The sequence below is a fragment of the Chiloscyllium punctatum genome, chromosome 36 (assembly GCF_047496795.1).
Source record: "Chiloscyllium punctatum isolate Juve2018m chromosome 36, sChiPun1.3, whole genome shotgun sequence".
Classification (NCBI taxonomy): Eukaryota; Metazoa; Chordata; class Chondrichthyes; order Orectolobiformes; family Hemiscylliidae; genus Chiloscyllium; species Chiloscyllium punctatum.
This window is the reverse complement of record NC_092774.1, coordinates 26097729-26121006: the sequence shown is the minus strand read 5'-3', so window position 1 is coordinate 26121006 and position 23278 is coordinate 26097729. Positions and strand designations below refer to the sequence as shown.

General features: G+C 46.9%; 1 protein-coding gene across 1 annotated transcript; it reads right to left on the bottom strand.

Moving 5' to 3' along the window:
- Window positions 1-2911: 2911 nt before the first annotated feature.
- Window positions 2912-22699, bottom strand: LOC140460922 (sulfhydryl oxidase 2-like). Its single transcript, XM_072555651.1, has 2 exons — window positions 22363-22699; window positions 2912-3671 (listed from the first exon to the last, which is right to left on the bottom strand). The coding sequence occupies exons 1-2, from the start codon at window positions 22614-22616 to the stop codon at window positions 3614-3616; spliced, it is 312 nt and encodes a 103-aa protein (XP_072411752.1). The 5' UTR covers window positions 22617-22699; the 3' UTR covers window positions 2912-3613.
- Between the last annotated feature and the right edge of the window lie 579 nt (window positions 22700-23278).

Sequence of the window (23278 nt, the reverse complement as noted above, 5' to 3'; positions counted from 1 at the left end):
TTCCACATCCATCAAAGTTTTACCTGCACATCCACTAATATAATTTATTGTATCCGTTGCTCCTGATGTGGTCTCCTCTACACTGGGGAGACTGGGCGCTTCCTAGCAAAGCGCTTTAGGGAACATCTCCGAGACACCCGCACCAATCAACCAAACCAACATTTGGCCCAACATTTCAACTCCCCTTCCCACTCTGCCAAGGACATGGAGGTCCTGGACCTCCTTCACCGCCGCTCCCTCACCACCAGACGCCTGGAGGAAGAACGCCTCATCTTCCGCCTCGGAACACTTCAACCCCAGGGCATCAATGTGGACATCAACAGCTTCCTCATTTCCCCTTCCCCCACCTCATCCTAGTTTCAAACTTCCAGCTCAGCACTGTCTCCTTGACCTGTCCGGACTTGTCTGACCTGCCTATCTCCTTTTCCACCTATCCACTCCACCCTCTCCTCCTTGACCTATCACCTTCATCTCCTCCCCCACTCACCCATTGTACTCTATGCTACTCTCTCCCCATCCCCACCCTCCTCTAGCTTATCTCTCCATGCTTCAGGCTCACTGCCTTTATTCTTGATGAAGGGCTTTTGCCCGAAACGTTGATTTCACTGCTCGTTGGATGCTGCCTGAACTGCTGTGCTCTTCCAGCTCCACTAATCCAGTATTTGCTTTCCAGCATCTGCAGTTATTGTTTTTACCTAACAGCAATCTAGGTTTGTTCAATATATCCTCAGTTGCATGATACATTTTATAGCAAAAGATCATAGTGTCTTTTGATCCTGCTCCACAGCTACCCGATGAAGGAGTAGTGCTCCAAAAGCTAGTGCTTCCAAATAAACTACAACCTACTGTTTTGGGATTTTTACCTTTGACCACCCCAGCTCAACACTGGCACCTTCACATATTTTCTAGTGAACACAGCCCACACCTCCCGGTGCTGCCAGTAAACTTTACAATGCTGATGAAACAATGCAGTACCTGCACTCCTGAAAGATTTATAATTTCTAATGATACTGGCTGCTCATTCACTGCTCCATCTAATACATGATATTGAAAACTTAGTGCAGGAGGCTGAAAGAAATAAGCAGATTTAAAACAAAAAACTCAAAGCTTTCAATTGGAGCCTGAGCCCAGTGCTAAATTCAGGTAACCTTTATCGTGACCCAACTTTGTTACAGCCTCAGATCCCCCTAGCAAAAAGGCGTAGAAAAAGTAGCTGCTTCTTAAATAGCTCAAGTTCACCCTCACACCCCCACCCCACCTCACTTTCTTTACTACTGGTCAGCACTGATGTGTCCCTTTGTAATTGGATCCTTGATACAGCATTAACCCGGAGCAATTCACTCAGCAATTTCGACCCGTACCCTGTCACCAAGTAAGTGTCTCCCCACTCATTTGCCAGGGGGTGCAGTGTAGAGTCAACCAGACTGCTGTGGGTTTGCAGTCACATGTTGGCCAGACCGGGTAAAGGATGCAGCTGGAATGACTGAGTGAATCCTTTTACCAAACGGCAGTTTCCTTCCATTAAAAGGAAGTGAATAAATCAGAAGGGGATTCCCCCTGTCGTGGAAATTAAATCGACTTGACTCAATTATTAGCCAGAGCAAAGAAAGGATCTTTATTTCTAAATCCTGCAGGATTGACTCATTACACTAAGCCAGATGCCTCAATGCAAAGAGCACTGAAACACTGTGCAGATGCTTGCCTTATAGAGTTCCTTATCACACTCTCAAGGGCAAAGGCTGGGGGGAAAACTCAAGTTGTTATCCTCTCATCCCCTGGTCCTAGACATAACAGTTCTTCAGCTTTTGCTGAGTTCGACTATTGCAAGGTCATGTTGAATGTTTACAGAATTCAAACAGAGATAAGCTAACGGCAAACCTTCATCAAAGCAGCGTTTGCAAAGCTCAGTACAGCATTGAATTAAGGAAAAGCATTCTCTTTAAATTTCACAGTAAATGGATAATTTTCCATTACACCCCTCCCCCCAAAAGATGGGTTTTTGTTAGATTCTGAACTCCAGGTTTCTGACCAAATTTCAATTCTGCCATCTGCCGCCACGGGATTCAAACCCTGGGAATCCTCCGAACTGGGTTGATAGTCCAGTCGATAATGGCAGTCAACTGTCACACTTTCAATCCCCCTGCAATGGCACATGAACTCGTTGGTGCCTCAGCAGGTTGGAGGAACAGCTGAAGGCCTTCCCGCACTCAGGGCAGTTGAATGGTCTCTCCCCCGTGTGGATCCGCTGATGGGCCAGCAGGTTGGAGGAATTGCTGAAGGCCTTCCCGCACTCGGGGCAGTTGAATGGTCTCTCCCCCGTGTGGATCCGCTGATGGGCCAGCAGGTTGGAGGAATTGCTGAAGGCCTTCCCACACTCGGGACAGCAGAAGGGCCTCTCCCCTGTGTGGACCCGCTGATGGGCCAGCAGGTTGGAGGAATTGCAGAAAGCCTTCCCGCACTCAGGGCAGGTGAAGGGTCTCTCCCCCGTGTGGACCTGCCGGTGTCTCAGCAGGGTGTTGGAATGCCTGAAGGCCTTCCCACACTCGGTGCAGGGGAACGGCCTCTCCCCCGTGTGGACCTGCCGGTGCCTCAGCAGGGTGGAGGAATGGCTAAAGGCCTTCCCGCACTCGGGGCAGCTGAAGGGCCTCTCTACCCTGTGAACCCGCCGGTGGATCACAAGGTTGGAGGAATTGCTGAAGGCCTTTCCACACTCGGGGCAGGTGAAGGGCCTCTCTCCCGTGTGAACTTGCCGGTGACTCAGCAGGGTGTCGAAACGCCTGAAGGCCTTCCCACACTCTGTGCAGGGGAATGGCCTCTCCCCCGTGTGGACCTGCCGGTGCCTCAGCAGAGTGGAGGAATGGCTAAAGGGCCTTCCCGCACTCGGGGCAGCTGAAGGGTCCTCTCTCCCGTGTGGACCCGCCGGTGGGGTCAGCAGGTTGTAGGAATTGCTGAAGGCCTTCCCGCACTCGGGGCAGCTGAAGGGCCTCTCCCCGGTGTGGACCCCGCTGGTGGGCCAGCAAGTTGGTGAGAATTGCAGAAGGCCTTCCCGCACTCTGGGCAGGTGAAGGGCCTCTCCCCCGTGTGAACCCACCAGGTGGGTCAGCAGGTTGGAGGAACTGCTGCAGCCCTTCCCACAGACTGGGCAGGAGAATGGCCTCTCCCCGGTGTGGCTGCGCCGATGAGTCTCCAGAACAGACGGGAAACAGAAGCCTTTCCCACAGTCGCTACACTTCCATGGTTTCTCCAAATGGCAGGATTCCTCGGGTTTCTCCATGGCCGAAGCTTCAGGTGCACACATAGGCATGTACAGCCTCTCCAGGCTGTGAATTCCTCTTCCCACGCCGTATAGCTGCTACACACTCCACACGCAGTGCGCTGCAACAGTAGGGTCACTCACCCAGACCCACTGATGCTGAAAGCGTTCTCAAACTGGAACCAAAGAGCTTTGCTCCTTCTCACAGAATCACAGTTCAAAATTGTTGCAGTCTCTGATGGTTTGAGTGACTGTCAGACATTGACATCAAAGTGAGGACTGCAGACGCTGGAGAGTCAATCAAAACGTGCGGCACTGGTAAAGGACAGCAGGTCAGGCAGCATCCAAAGAGCAGATGTTTCAAGCATAAGCCAAATCTGTTGATTTTGAAACTTCCGTCTTCAGATCTTCAAATACTCTGTAAGAAGAGATTTAAAAAGTCATCACTATCAGTCCAGGGTGGAAATTCAGAACAAGCAATTCTACTTTCTACAGAAAATTCTTTTCTTTTGTTACTCCACAAAATTGAAAGCACCATCCCACTCACTCTCTCCCCGTCTGTTCTCACTCTGCCCCTAACTAATTCTCCTGAAGGTTATTCAGGATCTTACAGGGGCAGAAAAGCAAAAACATCAAGACTGACATCTCACTGAATTTTGGATAATTCCACCTGAAAGTTAATATCTTTCACAACATTGGGATACTGCTGAGAGTGAGCAGGTCTGATTTTGGGAAACAAAAAAAGTGTGTCAATTCAGAGTGAACCTGCACTGCAACTGCTTGAGGAAGAGCCAGACACAAAATGGTTAACGACCCCAGGAAGCAGGGAGCAAAATGAGACATCAACCCATTAACACCAACACACTTCAGTCAAGCTCTTCTGCTCCCAGTAAGGGCAAAACATCCATGAAAGCTGCTCTGAAAGTCCAGTCTTCAAAACCACACTTCTGCTTTAATGGAAGACGATTAGGGTCATACAGCACGGAAACAGACCCTTTGGCCCAACTTGTCTGAGCTGACCAGATATCCTGAATTAATCTAGTCACATTTGCCATCACCTGGCCCCTATATGGGCTGGGTGCTGGCAACTGGGACAAAATTGTGTTGGCTATCTGGTCAGCAAGGACAAGTTGAACCAAAGGGTCTGTTTCCGTGCTGTACATCTCTCTGACTCCACTTGTTCCTTATCGGTCTTTGTAACCCTTTCATATGCCCATCCAGATGCCTTTTAACTGTTGTAACTGTACCAGCCCCCATCACTTCCTCTGGTAGCTCATTCCATGCATGCATTATCCTCTCCGTGAAAAATTTGCCCCTGAGATCCCTTTTACATCTCTACCTACCCCCCCTACCTGAAACCTATTACCCTCTAGTTCTGTACTTCCCCATCCCAAGGAAAAGACCTTGTCTATTAACCCTATCCATGCCCCTCATGCAAAACCCATCCAACTGTGTCCTGAATATACTTAACGAAGTTGTCTCTACCGCTTCCTTGGTCTGAGAATTCCATGGATTCACTGTTCTCCAGGAAAAGCAGTTCCTCCGTATCTCTGACCTAAATCTTCTACTCCTAATATTGAGGCCTTGTTTCATTCACCAGCAGAAATGACTGGATAGGCTTCATCCCACAGTGCAATGAATTCCCACTTTCCACCAAAACCTCAGATGCTCTCTCACAAAATGCAAGATTTCACTGCAACAACTTCTACTCCCATTAAGGGCAAAATATCTTTGAAAGCTGCTCTCAAACTCCAGCCTTCACAATCACACTTCCGCTTTCACCAAAGAAGATTAGAGTCATACAGCATGGAAACAGACCCTTTGGTCCAATTTGTCCGGCTAAACAGATATCCTAAAGTAATTTAGTCTAATTTGCCTGCATGTGGCTCATATCCCTCTGAACCTTTCCTATTCATGTACCCATCCAGATGCCTTTAAAAATTCTCCCTCACATCAAACTTGTAGTTTTGGACTGTCCTACCTTGGGGAAAAGACATTGGGTATTCACTCTATCTATGCCCCTTATGAACATCTATAAGGTCATCTCTTGGCCTCCAATGCTCTACAGAAAATATCCCCAGCCTATTGAGTCTCTCCCTGTAGCTCGAACCCTTCAACTCTGACAGCAGTCTTGTAAATCTTTTCTGATCCCTTTCAATGTTTCACAGCATTTTTCCTATTAACCAGAAATGAATGCAGTCTTCCAAACGCGGACGAACCAATGTTCTATACAGCCACAACATAACCTCCTAATTCCTGTACTCTCTGCTCTGACTAATAAAGGAAAGCATACCAAATGCCTTCTTCACTATCCTGTCTACCTGCGACTCCACTTTCAAGGAACTATGAACCTGCACTCCAAGGTCTCTTTGTTCTGCAACACTTCCCTTAACTGTGTCAGTCCTGCCTGGATTGCTTGACCAAAATGCAAACCACACATTTCTCTAAACTAAACTGCCACTCCTTGGCCCATCTGATCAATTCTAATTCATAGTGAACTCTCTTTCCTCTCTTACTCCCTCTCCATCCCATACACTCTCCCTGCATTCTCAGTTTGCTCAACCTAATCCCTGCCATACGTCATCCTGAAGGATCTGGTTCATGTTGATTAACAGGCCCACCCTGGGGGGGGGGGGGGGGGGGGGGGTGGCAGGGGGGATTCTAAGTGAAACATAAAGAATACTGAATGGCCTGGACAGAGAGGAAGTTGGGAAGTTATTTCCATTGGTTGGAGGGACTAGAACCAGTGGGTACAGCCTGAGAGTAAAGGGAAGATCTTTTAGAATGGAGGTAAGGAGAAACTTCTTCAGCCAGAGAGCGGTGAATCTGTGGAATTCACCAAGGACATTTAAGACTGAGATACAGACGTTCTTGAGTATCAAGATGATGGAGGGTTACGGAGACAAAGTGGGAGAATGTGGTTGAGAAACCTATCAGCCATGATTGAATAGCAGAGCAGACCTTGAATGGCCTAATTTCTGCTCCGATGTCTTATGTTCTCTTGCTATTCTGGACACAGCATGAGAGAATTGGAAACAGGAGTAGGCCATTTGGTCTTTCAAGCCTGCACCAACATTCAACAGATTGGTTGTGAATCTGCCGACATCAAGCTGAAAACGTTGGGACTTATTCACTGGACCACAGGAGGTTGAGAGGTGACCTTACAGAGGTTTATAAAATCATGAGGGGGATAGATGAGGTGACCACTGGGTATCCTTTCTCTAGGGTGGGGGTTTCAAGATTAGGCATCAAATTTGAAGGTGAGGGGAGAAAGATTTTACAAAGGCAGGAGGGGCAATTTTTTTTTTTTTTTTTTACACAGAGAGGTTTACATATGGAATGATTGTCCAGAGGAAGTGGTGAATGCAGGTAACAACATTTAAAAGACATTTGAACAAGTACATGAATAAGGAAGGTTCGGCCGGATATGGGTCAAACGCAGGCAGGTCAGACCAGTTTAGTTTGTGAATATAGTCGGTATGGGTTATTTGGACTGAAGGGTCTGTTTCTGTGCTGTATACTGGTCTTAAAATCATTTTCTTGCCTTCCCCAATTAACATCCACTTCTTTGTTGTTCCAAAATCACATGAACTCAGTCTTGAATAATATTCAATGAAACCCTAACTGCAGGAGGATGTCCCCACTTCTGACCTCAATTCCTCTTGCTAATATACCACTTGCCTTGCTGATTGCTCACTGCACCTGTCTGACAACTGGCAGTGACTGCTGGAGAAGGAGGCTTTGTACATCCACACATCATTCCTGATGAAGGGCTCGGGCCCAAAACGTCGACTCTTCCGCTCCTCTGATGCTGCCTGACCTATTGTGTTTTCCAGGACCACACTTTTGACGAATCTCCAGCATCTGCAGTCCTCACTTTCTCCACATCCCAATATATCACCATTTAATCAATACACCTCCTTTCTACTTTTTTTTTCACAGCAATGGCTATTACTTCACAGTGTTGTACTGCATTTGCCATGTGTTTGCCAATTGTGATCTTCTCTACATCGGGGATGCAGAGCGCAAACTTGGGGAATGGTTCACTGAGCATCGCGGCCAGATCCACTGAGGCCGACCAGACCTCCCAGTCACCGCCCATTTTAATTCCCCTTCCCGACAAGAGCATCTTAGGCTTCCTCTATTGCCACAACAAACCAAACTGCAAAGTTTGTGAGAAGATTTGTAGCTCGGGTGCTCGTTGTGGTTCTGTTTGCCGAGCTGGGAATGTGTGTTGCAGACGTTTCGTCCCCTGTCTAGGTGACATCCTCAGTGCTTGGGAGCCTCCTGTGAAGCGCTTCTGTGCTGTTTCCTCCGGCATTTATAGTGATTTGTATCTGCCGCTTCCGATTGTCAGTTCCAGCTGTCCGCTGTAGTGGCCGGTATATTGGGTCCAGGTCGATGTGTTTATTGATGGAATCTGTGGCTGAATGCCATGCCTCTAGGAATTCCCTGGCTGTTCTCTGTTTGGCTGGTCCTATAATAGTAGTGTTGTCCCAGTCGAATCCATGTTGCTTGTCATCTGAGTGTGTGGCTACTAAGGATAGCTGGTCGTGTCGTTTCGTGGCTAGTTGGTGTTCATGGATGCGGATCATTAGCTGTGTTCCTGTTTGTCCGATGTAGTGTCTTGTGCAGTCCTTGCATGGGATTTTGTACACGACATTGGTTTTGCTCATGCTGGGTATCAGGTCCTTCGTGCTGATTCACCACAAAGGTATACAGGAAAGCCACACAGACAGACCAAGTCCTGAACTACGAAAGCAACCACCCCAACACACACAAAAGAAGTTACATCAAGACACTATTCGAAAGGGCCACAGCACACTGCAGTACACCAGAACTGCAAAAAGAGGAAGAAGAACACTTATACAATGTATTCGCTAAAAACGGATACCCGCGCAATTTCATCAACAGATGCCCAAAAGAAAGACAACGGAACGAGAACATGCCACAACCCAAAGGACTAGCCACACTACAATACATCAAGAGCATTTCCGAACTGACAGCCAGACTACTGCGACCACTAGGACTCATAACAGCACACAAACCAACAGCCACGCTCAGACAACAACTCACTAGACAGGGGACGAAACATCTGCAAGACAAATTCCCAGCTCGGTGAACAGAACCACAACAAGAACCAAACTGCAAACTGTGTGAACAAAACCCATCTTCCGCCCGGCCAGCCTGCAGAACTCAACATCGAGTTCTCCAATTTCAAATAAACTCACTTTCCATCCCCTGACTCCCTTCTCAGCCTCGTGCCCCTCATTTCCACTCCTCCCTGCCACCAACCAGATTTCTTCCTCCTCTCCCTGTCTTCATCTATCCCCACTTTAGCCTCTGGCCCCAGCACCCAATCCTGAAGAAGGGTTACACCCGAAAAGTCGACTTCTCCACCTCCTCATGCTGCCTGGTTTGCTGTGATCTTCCAGCCTCCTGCCTGTCTATTTTGCCAATTGAGACACAGACCTGGGCCACGTTTCGAGTCTGTCCCCTTCTGGGTTCACACCCTTTCCTTTCAGTTGCTGCAAATCAACAATTGAACTCCAGAATTGAAAAGGTGGCGAGAAAATATAGTGTCGTATTCACAGGTCTTAGAACATAGGACAGAAATGTACAGAACAGAACAGAACAGGCCCTTAGGCCCACGATGTTGTGCCGAGACTTAATCCTAATTTAAAATATAGTAATTTAACCTACGCACCCTTCAACTCACTGCTATCCATCTTATACAGAGGAAAGGTTTTGCAGTCCGGGTGAAGCTCAATGTTGATACAGAAAGAGAGGACCAGGAGTAACAGCTTCAGAAACTCATGGTTGATCTTCCGCATTCAGACAATGGGGTGGCTCCGATTGGCAGGAGGACCAGTCTCCTTCCGGTCTTCCGTGGTTCCCTATTGGGTCAAAGGAAGGTCGCGCGCCTTTTTTTTTCGGAAAGTGATGAGCATGCCCAGTTTTGCTGACACCGAAAAACATGCGTAGTACGCTCACTGTGGGAGCTGGTGTTTTAAGAGTCCAGATGCCAATAGGTAAAAAAAGGGGTAGAGCCACAATTTGTTTTTCCCTGTGAGTTGACATTTTATTGCTTTTGCAATCTGTCTGGCTGCTCAACTTTTATACGTCTTTTCCCCAGGGTAGGGGCGCGAGTCCAGAACTGGAGGGCAGAGGTTTAGGGTGAGGGGGGAAACATTTCTGAGGGGCAACTTTTTTGCACAGATGGCGGTGCGTGTATGGAATGAGCTGCCAGAGTAAATGGTGGAGGCTATTACAATGATCATGTTTAAAATGCACCTGAATGGGGATATAAATAGGAAAGATTCAGAGAGATAAGGGGCCAAATGCTGGCAAATGGATCACTAGATTAATTTAGGATATCTGGTCGGCATGGACCGAAGGGTATGTTTCTGTGCTCCGTGACTATTTCTAGATGGTCGGAATCAACTTCACAAGACTAGGACTAGGCCATTCACCCCTTTACAGTCAAGATTAGAGTTCAGCTGGAAATGCACAGCAGGCCAGGCAGCAACTGAGGCGCAGGAAAATCGGTATTTCGGGCAGGAGCCCTTTATTCCTGACGGGGGCAGAGGGTGGGGGGTAGACAGAGACTGGGGGATACAGAGGGTGGGAGTACAGAGAGAGAGAAAACGAGTGGGCTTGATAGAGAGAATGGACAGGCAGAGAGAGAAGTGGGAGCTGGCACGGGGCAGGGTGACACTAGGCACACTGATACACAAGATGGCCACTGAGCCATCAGTTGGCCAACTTGACACAAAATGGTTGCCGGATCACAATACAGAGAGAAACAGCAGAGCAGATATAGACACTGCCAAGGCCCACCAGAATGCCAGCACAATGGACTCATAACACAGTTTAAGGCAGGTGGGGGAGAGAATACACATGAGCAATGAGCACTGGGTCCAGCCAACACCTCTTATAGAAGTGCTAACAGTTTGATACAGACTCAATACGAAATGCTAATAGCCAGGGCTCCAGTAATCCTCCTCAGGAAGAGCAATCAGCGCCCATTACTACAACAATGGATTTCCATGCAGACATCGAAATTGGCAATGTCTGCACTGAAACTGACAACGACTGTGCAGAAATTAACAAAGGCTGTGCTGGAACTGACAAAGACTGTATTGAAACTATCAACGATTCCGCAATGATTTACAATAAACACATGTTACAAAGACAATAATCTCATCACTGACCGATTATATCATAAGATGTATAAAAGTTTCTTGACATGTGCTCCAGGTCAAGAGAAGACTCGAAGCTGACAGTATGCTGTTGGTATCTTTCTCTGCAAAAGTGTTAAATGTTTAGATGGAGAGGAATTTGTTAAGTGCGTACAAGACAATTTTCTGATTGGGTATATAGATGTACCTACGAGAGAAGGTGCAAAACTTGACCTACTCTTGGGAAATACGGCAGGGCAGGTGACTGAGGTGTAGTGGGGGAGCACCTTGGGGCCAGCGACCATAATTCTATTAGATTTAAAATAATGATGGAAAAGGATAGACCAGATCTAAAAGTTCTAAATTGGAGAAAGGCCAATTTTGACAGTATTAGGCAAGAACTTTCAAAAGCTGACTGGAGGCAGATGTTCGCAGGTAAAGGAATGGCTGGAAAATGGGAAGCCTTCAGAAATGAGATAACGAGAATCCAGAAAAAGTATATTCCTGTCAGGGTGAAAGGAAAGGCTGGTAGGTATAGGGAATGCTGGATGACTAAAGAAATTGAGGGTTTGGTTAAGAAAAAGAAGGAAGCATATATCAGGTATAGATAGGGAGTGAATCCTTAGAAGAGTATAAAGGAAGGAGGGGTATACTTAAGAGGGAAATACTTAAGAGGGCAAAAAGGGGGCATGAGATAGCTTTGGCAAATAGAATTAAGGAGAATCCAAAGGGTTTTTACAAATATATTAAGGACATAAGGGTAACTAGGGAGAGAATAGGGCCCCTCAAAGATCAGCAAGGCGGCCTTTGTGTTGAGCTGCAGAAAATGGGAAAGATACTAAATTAATATTTTGCATCAGTATTTACTGTGGAAAAGGACATGGAAGATATCGACTGTAGGGAAATAGATGGTGACATCTTGCAAAATATGTCCAGGTTACAGAGGAGGAAGTGCTGGATGTCTTGAAACGGGTAAAGGTAGATAAATCCCCAGGACCTGATCAGGTGTGCCTGAGAACTATGTGGGAAGCGAGAGAAGTGATTGCTGGGCCTCTTGCTGAGATATTTGTATCATTGATAGTCACAGGTCAGGTACTAGAAGACTGGAGGTTGGCAAACGTGGTGCCACTGTTTAAGGTGGTAAGGACAAGCCAGCGAACTATGGACTGGTGAGCCTGACATTGGTGGTGGGCAAGTTGTTGGAGGGAATCCTGAGGGACAGGATGCACATGTATTTGGAAAGGCAAGGACTGATTAGGGATAGTCAACATGGTTTTGTGCGGGGAAGTAATGTCTCACAAACTTGATTGAGTTTTCTGAGGAAGTAACAAAGAGGATTAATGAGGGCAGAGAAGTAGATGTGATCAATGTGGACTTCAGAAAGGTGTTCGACAAGGTTCCTCATGGGACACTGATTAGCAAGGTTAGATCTCATGGAATATAAGGAGAGCTAGCCATTTGGATACAGAACTGGCTCAAAGCTAGAAGACAGAGGGTGGTGGTGGAGGGTTGTTTTTCAGACTGGAGGCCTGTGACCAGTGGAGTGCCACAAGGATCGGTGCTGGGTACTCTACTTTTTGTCATTTACATAAATGATTTGGATGCGAGTGTAAGAGGTACAGTTAGTAAGTTTGCAGATGACACCAAAATTGGAGGTGTGGTGGACAGCGAAGAGAATTACCTCAGATTACAACAGGATCTTGACCACATGAGCCAATGGGCTGAGAAGTGGCAGATAGAGTTTAATTCAGATAAATCCTGCTAAGATTTGCATTTTGGGAGAGCATATCTTAGCAGGACCTATACACTTAATGGTAAGGTCCTAGGGAGTGTTGCTGAACAAAGAGACCTTGGAGTGCAGGTTCATCGCTCCTTGAAAGTGGAGTTGCAGGTAGATAGGAGAGTGAAAAAGGCATTTGGTATGCTTTCCTTTATGGGTCAGAGTATTGAGTACAGGAGTTGGGAGGTCATGTTGCAGCTGTACAGGACATTGGTTAGGCCCCTGTTGGAATATTGCATGCAGTTCTGGTCTCCTTCCTGTCGGAAACACGTTGTGAAACTTGAAAGGGTTCAGATAAGATTTACAAGGATGTTGCCATGGTTGGAGGATTAAAGCTATAGGGAGAGGTTGAACAGGCTGGAGCTGTTTTCCCTGGCACGTCGGAGTATGAGGGGTGACCTTATTACAAAATTATGAGGGGCATGGATAGGATAAATAGGCAAAGTCTTTTCCCTGGGTTCGGGGAGTCCAGAACTAGAGGGCATAGGTTTAGGGTGAGAGGGGAAAGATATAAAAGAGACCTAAGGGGCAACTTTTCCACACTGAGGGTAGTACGTGTATGGAATTAGCTGCCAGAGGTAGTGGTGGAGGCTGGTACAATTGCAACATTTAAGAGGCATTTGGATGAGTATATGAATAGGAAGGGTTTGGAGGGATATGGGTGGGTGCTGGCAGGTGGGACGAGATTGGGTTAGGATATCTGGTCGGCATGGACGGGTTGGACCGAAGGGTCTGTTTCCATGCTGGATATCTCTATGACTATGACTATATGACTAACAGGTTGTTTACAAGAAATTATGATAGGCCAATTCAAAAGTGGACGAGGACCTTGTAGGATCTGATTGGTTGTTAACACGTGATCACGTTCCATGTCTGACTTTAAACAATGTACATAAGCTGTATGCAAATTCTGTAGAAGTCAGTGGATTCTTTTGGCGGTCTCAGAGTACTCATCCTTATGGGCTGATCAGAGTCCACCAACCCAGCCATATCAAAGAATAAACTATTGCTTGTGTGATTGACAAAGACTCATTTCCAGATATGTTTATTGACCGATCGCAGAAACTCAATGACCCGGATCATCAGAACAACCAAATAGAAAATGGTTAACGTCCCCAGGATGTGGGGAGCAAAATGAGACATCAAGGCATTAACTCCAACACCAGAGAGAAACTGAACATACAGACGTGGCAAACCAGAATCACAGATGTACAGCACAGAAATAGTCCCTTCAGTCCAACTTGTCCATGCAGACCAGATATCCTAAATCAATCTAGTCCCATTTGCTAGCACTGGGCCCATGTCCCTCTAAACCCTTCCCATTCACATTACCATCCAGATGCCTTTTAAATGCTGTAATTGTACCAGCTGTCACCACTTCTTCTGGCTGCTCATTCCTTGCACGCACCACCTGCTGATTTCAGGAGTTGTCCCTTAGGTTCCTTTTAAATCTCACCCTCAACCTGAACCTATGATCCATCAAGAAAAATGACCTTATCTATTTACCCTATCCATGCCCCTCATGATTTTATAAAAGTTTATAGCGTCATCCCTCAGCCTCAAGCGCTCGAGAGAAAACAGCCCCACCCTGTTCAGCTCAAACCCTGACAATATCCTTGTCAATCTTTTCTGAACCCTTTCAAGTTTCACAACATCCTTCCTCCAGCACAGAGACCAGAACTGCACACAATATTCCAAATGTGGCCTAACCAATGTCTGGTGCAACTACAACATAACTTGCCTATTCTTAAAATCAGAAGATTGGGACTGTTTTCAAAACCCACAAAAAATAACCTGGCCGGAATGGAGGGACAAACCGACCTTTTGAGGGTTAGCGTGGACGTCAGGGGCGGGGGGCGGGGAACGGGAATGAGGGAAGGAAGCGGTATGTGCTGGAGCCAAGGCGTAAAAAGATGATGCAAAACCGGCTTGAAGCTGCAATGACGAATATTGCAAGCACTTGTTGCAGTTGCTTGTGGGAATCGGGTGCATTTTAAAAAATACAGAAAAGCTATCTACCCCTCCGCCTTCCCAACATCGATCCTTCAGTTCCTCCTCACCCGGATAATTAAGACACACACCTGAGTTTGCGGAATTTGCTCCCTCTCTGGATTCACTCCAGTTGCTACAAGTGAACACATTTCCCCTCCTCCCATCTGTCTCTCTCTCAGGATGAAGAGTTGCCCAAAAAGAGGGATGTTCACTTTGAAACTGACATGGCGACTTCCGCGTTGTGACGTCATTAAGGAAATAAGGGGCAGGGCAAGGAAAAGTGACAGTGAAGAGGCGAGGCCGTCAGCGGGCCCCCGCTCTGCGCATGTGTGCCCTGCGGCAGAAGGACAGGAGAACGCCCTTTCCAAAAACCCCTTCCCTTCAGATTTTCCCCGCAGTGTGGTAGCAGGCCACTCGGCCTCACCGACTCTCCCAAGGGTAACCCACCCATACCTATTTCCCTACCCCCACTGCTCTACATTTAACCCTGAGTAATGCACCTTACCTGCACATTATGCATAATTTAGCATAGCCAATCCACCCTAACCTGCACATCCCTTGGTACAATGGGTAATTTAGCATGGCCAATCCACCCTAACCTGCACATCCCTTGGTACAATGGGTAATTTAGCATAGCCAATCCACCCTAACCTGCACATCCCTTGGTACAATGGGTAATTTAGCATGGCCAATCCACCCTAACCTGCACATCCCTTGGTACAATGGGTAATTTAGCATGGCCAATCCACCCTAACCTGCACATCCCTTGGTACAATGGGTAATTTAGCATGGCCAATCCACTCTAACCGGCACATCCCTGGGCTCTATGGACAAAGTTTTTAACCTGGCGGCATGATGGCAGAGTGGTTACCACTGCTGCCTCACAGTGCCAGAGACCTGCATTCAATTCCCGCCTCAGGCAACTGTGTGTGGAGTTTGCACATTGTCCCCATGTCTGTGTGGGTTTCCTCTGGATGCTCCGGTTTCCTCCCACAGTCCAAAAATGTGCAAGTTAAGTGAATTGGCCGTGCTAAATTGCCTGTAGTGTTAGGCGAAGGGGAAACCGTAGGGGAATGGGTCTGGGTGGGTTGCTCTTCGGAGGGTCGGTGTGGACTTGTTGGGCCAAAGGGCCTGTTTCCACACTGTAAGTAAGTAATCTAATCTACAAGTTTAAAATCACACAACTCCATGTTTTAGTCCAACAGGCTTCTTTGGAAGCAGTAACGTTTGGAGTGATTTGGGTTCAATTCCCACCTCGGGCAACCATCTGTGTGGAGTTTGCACATTCTCCCAGTGTCTGCGTGGATTTCGTCCGGGTGCTCCGATTTCCTCCCACAGTCCAAAAATGTTGCCAAGGTTGGAGGATTTGAGCTATGGGGAGAGGCTGGGGCTGTTTTCCCTGGCATGTCAGGGGTGGAGGGTTGACCTTATAGAGGTTTACAAAGGTTTGAACTGCATGGATAGAGTAAATAGGCAAAGTCTTTTCCTGGGATCAGAGAGTCTAAAACTAGAGGGCATACGTTCAGGGTGAGAGGGGAGAGATATTAAAAAAGACCTAAGGGGCAACTTTTTCATGCAGAGGGTGGAACATGTGTGGAATGAGCTGCCAGAGGATGTGGTGGAGACTGGTACAATTGCAACATTTAAGAGCCATTTGGATGGGTACATGAATAGGAAGGGTCACTCTTTGGAGGGTTAGTGTGGACTTGTTGAGCCAAAGGACCTGTTTCCACACTGTAGGGAACAATTAATTATCTATTTAAAAATGCCCCCTATCCGATCGTGTGCCCAGCATTAGTTTTAATTGGGTAATAGAAATCTGAAGTATAATTGTTTGCTTCAAGGCGTCCAGACTTGAATGAATTTGGCATACAGGACACATTGGGCAACTACTAAAGAATCTGTTGTCTTTCCCCTGGGTTGTGGACTAATGCAGAGACACTCACAACTTACATAAGCAGCTATGTATCACAGCCAGGGTTTATGAGGCTCAACTCACAAACTTTGAATGTTCTGGAAAGTGTGCACTTCATTACCCTTCAAAAGGAAGAAAAAAAGTTGACAAACAGTTATGAAGAAAGTTGGAGAATATTACAGAATGACACACACAGACAGAAGTTTGCAGAAAGGTTAACACTTAGTAATCTGGTTTAAATGCACATTTACCTGGGTATGGTACTGAAATCACAGGGGAAGTCCCTGCTGAAGCGCACAACAATGGCATCAAAAGCAGTACACCCTCTATATTCAAACCAAAATGTGTGAGACCCCCACTGGACTGATTTGTGTTCACTCTTTGCTGTTACCTATTTCAGTTGATTGTCCACACTCACAAACATGGTGGCACCCAGATTTTCAGAAAGCAGCTAGAAAAAGAGCTGAACAATGTTTAATTTGTAAACAAATAAGATGCATACTCTACAGATGCTCTGTGTTTGTTAACCACCTCCTTGCCTGGTCGGCCTTTTTACTTATCTACAATTTGCTTTTATAGAATCACCTTGCGTACATTGTTATGAATATTGTCTAATAAGAATAGGTGTATTTAGTAGATGAATCAAAACCATCCCAATGACTGAAGCAGCTGCCACTATAGTATTGGACAAGTGGGAAATATTTGCATCAGTTAACCAACACACTTCAAAGTTTACATTCACAGGTACGTCAAGCCGAAGAATTAGGACCGGGGCATATTGGAGCCTGCTTCAGAATTCTGCAGATACACTACTCTCCGGGAAAAGCTGCAGTCCTCACTTCTTCCTCTTCATCTGTCCTAAACTGACTCCCCCTCAGCTTGAGGCCTAGAAATGACTGGGTAGGATAGGGCTTCATCCCCACAGTGCAACGAATTCCCACTTTCCACCAAAATCCCGGATGTACTCACTTAGTTGCTTGCTGTCTCACAAATGAAAGATTTCATTGTAACTTCTTCTGATCGCAGTAAGGGCAAAACATCTTTGAAAGTTGCTCTGAAAGTCCAGTCTTCACAACCACATTTCTGCTTTCACCGAAGACAATTAGAGTCCTACACCATGGAAACAGACCCTTTGGCCCAACACGTTCGTGCCAACCATATATCCAAAATCAATCTATTCCTATTTGCCAGCATGTGGCCTGTATTCCTCAAAACCCTTCCTATTCATGTACCCATCCAGGTGATACTTAAATGTTGTAATTGTACCAGTCTCCACCACGTCCTCTGTCAGCTCGTTCCATACATGCAGCACGGTGTGTGTAAAAGTGGCCCCTCAGGTCCCTTTCAAATCTTTGTCCTCAGCTCAAACCTCTGCCCTCCAGTTTTGGAATCCCCTACCTGAGGAAAAGATCTTGGCTATTCACCCCCATGCATGCCCCTTATAAACTTACATAATGTCACCCCTCAGCCTCTGACACTACAGGGAAACAGCCCCAGCCTATTAAGCCTCTCCCTCTCGTACAAACCCGCCAACTCTGGCACCAGCCTTATAAACCTTTTCCAAACCCTTTCAAGTTTCACAGCATCCTTCCATAGGACGGAGACCAGAATTACATACAATATTCCAAAAGTAGCCTAACCAAGGTCCTGTGCAGCCGCAACATGACCTCCCAACTCCTTCACTCAATGCTCTGACCAACTGAGGAAAGCATACCAAACATCATCTTCACCTCTCCCCCCTTCCCCCCTCCCCCCCACCCCCCACTATGTAAGTCCTGCTTGCATCGCTTGACCAAAATGTGAGCAACAAATTCAACTCCATCTGCCACTCCATGGCCCATCAGCCCATCCGATCAATTTTAATTTATAGCAAACTCTCTTTCCTCTTATCCCGAAGAAGGTGAAAATCTCCATCCCACACACTCCCTCCATTCTCACTTTGCTGAATCTATTCCCTGCTGCACCTCACCCTGAAGGGTCTGGTTCATGCTAATTAACAGGCCCACACTTAGGGGAGATCTAATTGAAACATATAATACTGAACGGCCTAGACAGTGTGGATTAGATTAGATTAGATTAGATTAGATTACTTACAGTGTGGAAACAGGCCCTTCGGCCCAACAAGTCCACACCGCCCCGCCGAAGCGCAACCCACCCATACCCCTACATTTACCCCTTACCTAACACTACGGGCAATTTAGCATGGCCAATTCCCCTGACCTGCACATCTTTGGACTGTGGGAGGAAACCGGAGCACCCGGAGGAAACCCACGCAGACACGGGGAGAACGTGCAAACTCCACACAGTCAGTCGCCTGAGGCAGGAATTGAACCCAGGTCTCTGGTGCTGTGAGGCAGCAGTGCTAACCACTGTGCCACCGTGCCGCCCACTCAGGGAAGATGTTGGGAAGATGGTAGGAGAAACTAAGACCCGAACGCACAGCTTTAGAGTAAAGGGAAGACCTTTTAGAATGGAGATAAGGAGAGTGGTGAATCTATGGAATTCATTGGCCCAGAAGGCTGTGCAGGCCAGGTCACTGAGGATATTTTAGACTGTGATAGCTAGGTTCTTCAGTATCAAGGGGATCGAGCGTTATGGGGAGAAAGCAGGAGAATGATAAGTTCCTGAGCTCCAGCCACGATTGAATGGTATGAGCAGACCTGATGGGCTGAATGGCCTACTTTTGGCTCCTATGTCTTATGGTCTCTTGTTGTCCTGGACACAGAGTGAGAATTGGGAGTAGGAGTCAGCCATTTGGACTTTCAAACCTGCACCAGCATTGAACAGATCACAAATGGATATGGATCTCCCTACATCTAGGTGCAGAGACTGGGACTTTTTTCACTGGAGCATTGGGGGCTAAGAGGTGACCTTAGAGAGGTTTAAAAAGTCATGAGGGGTACAGGTGAGGTGAATGGCAAGATGAGGGAGCAAACTTTTAAAGTGAGAGTAGAATGATTTTAAAGACACGAGGAGCACCTTTTCCCACAAGAGAGTGGTTTGTGTGTGGAATGAATATCCAGAGGAAGTGGTAGACGCAGGTACAGTAACAATGTTTAAAAGATGTTTGGATAAGTACGTGAATAGGAAAGGTTTGTAGGGAAATGGGCCAAACTAGGTGCGACTAGTTTAGTTTGTGAATAGAGTCAGCATGGACTAGTTGGACTGAAGGGTCTGTTTCTGTGCTGTATGACTAACTTGTCTATAATGATATGAAAACTATTTTCTTGCCTTCCCCAATAACCATCCACTTCTCTGTTCTTCAAAAATCAGATGAACTCAGCCTCGAATATATTCACCGGCAGGAAGACATCCCCACTTCTGAACTCGATTCCTCTTGCTAATACATCACTTGCCTTGCTGATTGCTTGCTGCACCTGTCTGACAACTGGCAGTGACTGGTGTAGAAGGACGCTGATACCCCTTTGTACATCCACGCATCGTTCCTAAACACCTTCTTCACCACCCTGTCTACCAGTGATGTAATTTTCAAGAACAATGAACCTGAATACGCCCAGGTCTGTGTTCTACAACACGATCCAGGGCCCTACCATTACCTGTCTTGCCTTCTTTATTTTAGCAAAATGCAACCCCTCGCTTTTATCCAAACCTCTCATACTCATATACATACACACACACACACACACACACACCCCTGCAACACACTCACCCTCTCACAGGCTCATTCTCCATCACAATTACACTTTACCAAGCATGCACACAAGCAAATACACTCTTTTACGCGCACTCTCATGCACAAAGTCTCACACACACACACAATTTCCTGATGATGGGCTTTTGCCCAAAACATCGGTTTTCCTGCTCCTCGGATGCTGCCTGACTTGCTGCGTTTTTCTAGCACCATATTCTCAACGCTAAATCTATTACCCTCTAGTTCTGAATCCCCCATCCAAAGGAAAACACCATGTCTATTTACCCTATCCAAGTCCCTCGTGATTTTATAAAAGTCTATAACATCACCCCTCAGACTCTAGCATGATGGGGAAACAGTCCCACCCTGTCCATCCATCTCTCACCAGGGTAATCAAGACACATACCTGAGTTCGCAAAGTCTGCTCCCTCCCTGGATTCACTCCAGTTGCTATAAGTGAACAGATTTCCCCCCACCCCCACCCCCATGGATTCACTCCAGTTGCTACAAGTGAGCCTGCTCAGTCATTCATTAAGATCATGGCTGATCTATCCATCATCTCAGCTCCTCCCCCCACATTGTCACAAGTAATCCCTTAATTCCCCTACCAGGCAAAAACCCATCCAACTGTGTCTTGAATATACGTAATGAAGCTGCCTCTACTGCTTCCTTGGGCAGAGAATTCCATAGATTCACTGCTGTCTGGGAAAAACAGTTCCTCATCTCTGCCCTCTGGGAAAAGCAGTTCCTCATCTCTGCCCAAAAGCAACTCCCCCTAACATTGAGGCCTAGTCTCACCCACCAGCAGAAATGACTGGATAGGATAGGACTTCATCCCCACAGTGCAAATACGGTGGGAAGAAGTTTCCATTGGTAGGGGAGACAAGGACCAAAGGGCACAGCTTTAAGGGAAAAGGTCTGGACCAGATGGGCCAATGGGCTGAGAAGTGGCAGATGGAGTTTAATTCAGATAAATGCGAGGTGCTGCATTTTGGGAAAGCAAATCTTAGCAGGATTTATACACTTAATGGTAAGGTCCTAGGGAGGGTTGCTGAACAAAGAGACCTTGGAGTGCAGGTTCATTGCTGCTTGAAAGTGAAGTCGCAGATAGATAGGATAGTGAAGGCGGCATTTGGTATGCTTTTCTTTATTGGTCAGAGTATGGAGTACAGGGGTCAGGAGGTCATGTTGCGGCTGTACAGGACATTAGTTAGGCCACTGTTGGAATATTGCATGCAATTCTGGTCTCCTTCCTATTGCAAACATGTTGTGAAACTTGAAAGGGTTCAGAAAAGATTTACAAGGATGTTGCAAGGGCTGGAGGATTTGAGCTGTAGGAAGAGGCTGAACAGGCTGGGGTGTTTTACCTGGAGCGTGGGAGGCTGAGGGGTGACCTTATACAGGTTTACAAAATTATGAGGGGCGTGGATAGGGTAAATAGGCAAAGTCTTTTCCCTGGGGTCAGGGAGTCCAGAACTAGAGGGCATAGGTTTAAGGTGAGAGGGGAAAGATATAAAAGAGACCTAAACGGCAACTTTTTCACGCAGAGGGTGATACGTGTATGGAATAAGCTGTCAGAGGAAGTTGTGGAGACTGGTACAATTGCAACATTTAGGAGGCATTTGGATGGGTCCATGAATAGAAAGGGTTTGGAGGTATATCAGCCGGGTGCTGGCAGGTGGGACTAGATTGGGTTGGGATATCTGGTCGGCATGGACCGAAGGCTCTGTTTCCATGCTATACATCTCTATGACTCTATAACAGAGATAAGCGATGAACAAAAGCGCAACGTTTTGATGACATTGGCAAACATGCACGCTGCTTGTTCACACCGAAAAGCAAACACAATGTGCTCTGTGGTGATGCTGGTGTTTTTAAAACAGATTTTAAGTGTCCAAATGCCAATAGGAGAAAAAAGGGTAGAACCACAATATTTTTTCCCCATGTGGCTCGACATTTCATTGCTTTTGTGTTTTGTCTGGCTGCTCAACCTTATGTCTTTTCCCCAGTTTGGGGTGAAGTTCAGAACTAGAGGGCATAGGTTTTGGGTGAGAGCAGAAAGATATAAATGGTACCTAAGGAGTGGGGGGTGCTGCCAGAGGAAGTGGGGGAGGCTGGTATAATTACAGCATTTGAAAGGCATCTGGATGGGTATATGAATAGGAAGGGTTTAGAGGGAGATGAGCCGAGTGCTGACAAATGGGACTCAATTAATTTAGGATATCTGTTCAGCATGGACGGGTTGGACCAAAGGGAGTGCTTCCATGCTGTACATCTGTGACTCTAAAAAGTATACTTGCAAAAATAACTAACTATATCCATGTTAACAAGGCTTAGTACACCACATGCTTTACTAACCATTCTCAGCAGGTCCTGTCCACTGGCCTCAGCAATTGCACAAGTAACAGCAAGAGTACAAAAACAAGGATTTTTGTTTAAAAGAGTAAACAGCACAAGGATTAAATAAACAGTGAGGGGGTAAAAATCACAAGCCCCAGTAAAAGCAGATGGAAAGTGAGTGTAAAATGTGACTATGACAGGACAGGCCCCACATTCCTTCCCCTCCGTCCCCCCCCCAACCTGCCTCACCTTTCACCTCCCGGGCCCAGTACCTTCCAGGTGGCCCCAGAGTTGACACAGGGGCCGCCCCACGACCAGTAGAACTCCACCACCCAGGCGGCCGACGGGTTCCCAAACAGGCCCTTAACCCCATCCGCCTCCAGAATGGTCACCGGCTCCTGCCTGCTGTACAGCCGGGCGGTGTGGCCCGTGACACAGCAGCTGCACCAGGAAAGCGGCGGTGCCCAGTGACGGGTGTCTGCCCCGGGGCCGCACGGCGCCATTTTCCTAACGGCCGCCCCTTCCCCGCTCGAGCGCCTTCTCCTCCCAACCGCCTTCACCCCCGCGTGACGTCAGCTCAGGGGGATGGGCGGGGCCGGGGAGCCTCACCGTCACCAAGTAACAGACACCTCGCGCTACAACTGCTCATTCACAAAAACAAACTCTCCTGTCTCGCTCTGCAGCTGCAGGGGGGACACTGCCACGTTTCGAGGAGCCCTGTCTACATTGGGAAAGCTCACGGCTCAATTTAAACAGATATTCCGACATAATAACCAAACTTCGTCACATCTCAATGGGGAAATGTGCATTTTAAAGGGCTATTTCTGCAAATAAAAAATTTTAATGGACACAATTATATTTCAAAGGGGTGTGGACACTTTCAGAGGGATATCTCACTATGCAAAGTGACGCAGTCTTATCTAAATGAATATACAATTCGAAGAGACGTTATCCTATTTATTCGCAGAAATATCCCTTTAAAAGACAATAAGTGTAGATTCTACGTCCAAATGTTGAACCAGACAGACATTTTCTTAGAAAAGCTCTGCACTTAAATTACATTCTTGAGAAGGTAATTTATAGATAAGGGTACGGGTTAGGGTGGATTGGCCGTACTAAATTACCCATAGTGCCCAGGGGTGTGCAAGTTAGGATGGGGTCGCCA

Excerpts from the sequence above, each read along its gene's own strand:
- LOC140460922 (XM_072555651.1), bottom strand. The coding sequence starts at position 22,616 with ATGGCGCCGTGCGGCCCCGGGGCAGACACCCGTCACTGGGCACCGCCG. Across the intron at positions 3,672-22,362 it reads CTGGGCCCGGGAGGTGAAAG|AGTATTTGAAGATCTGAAGA; the intron begins GTGAGGCAGGTT and ends CTCTTCTTACAG.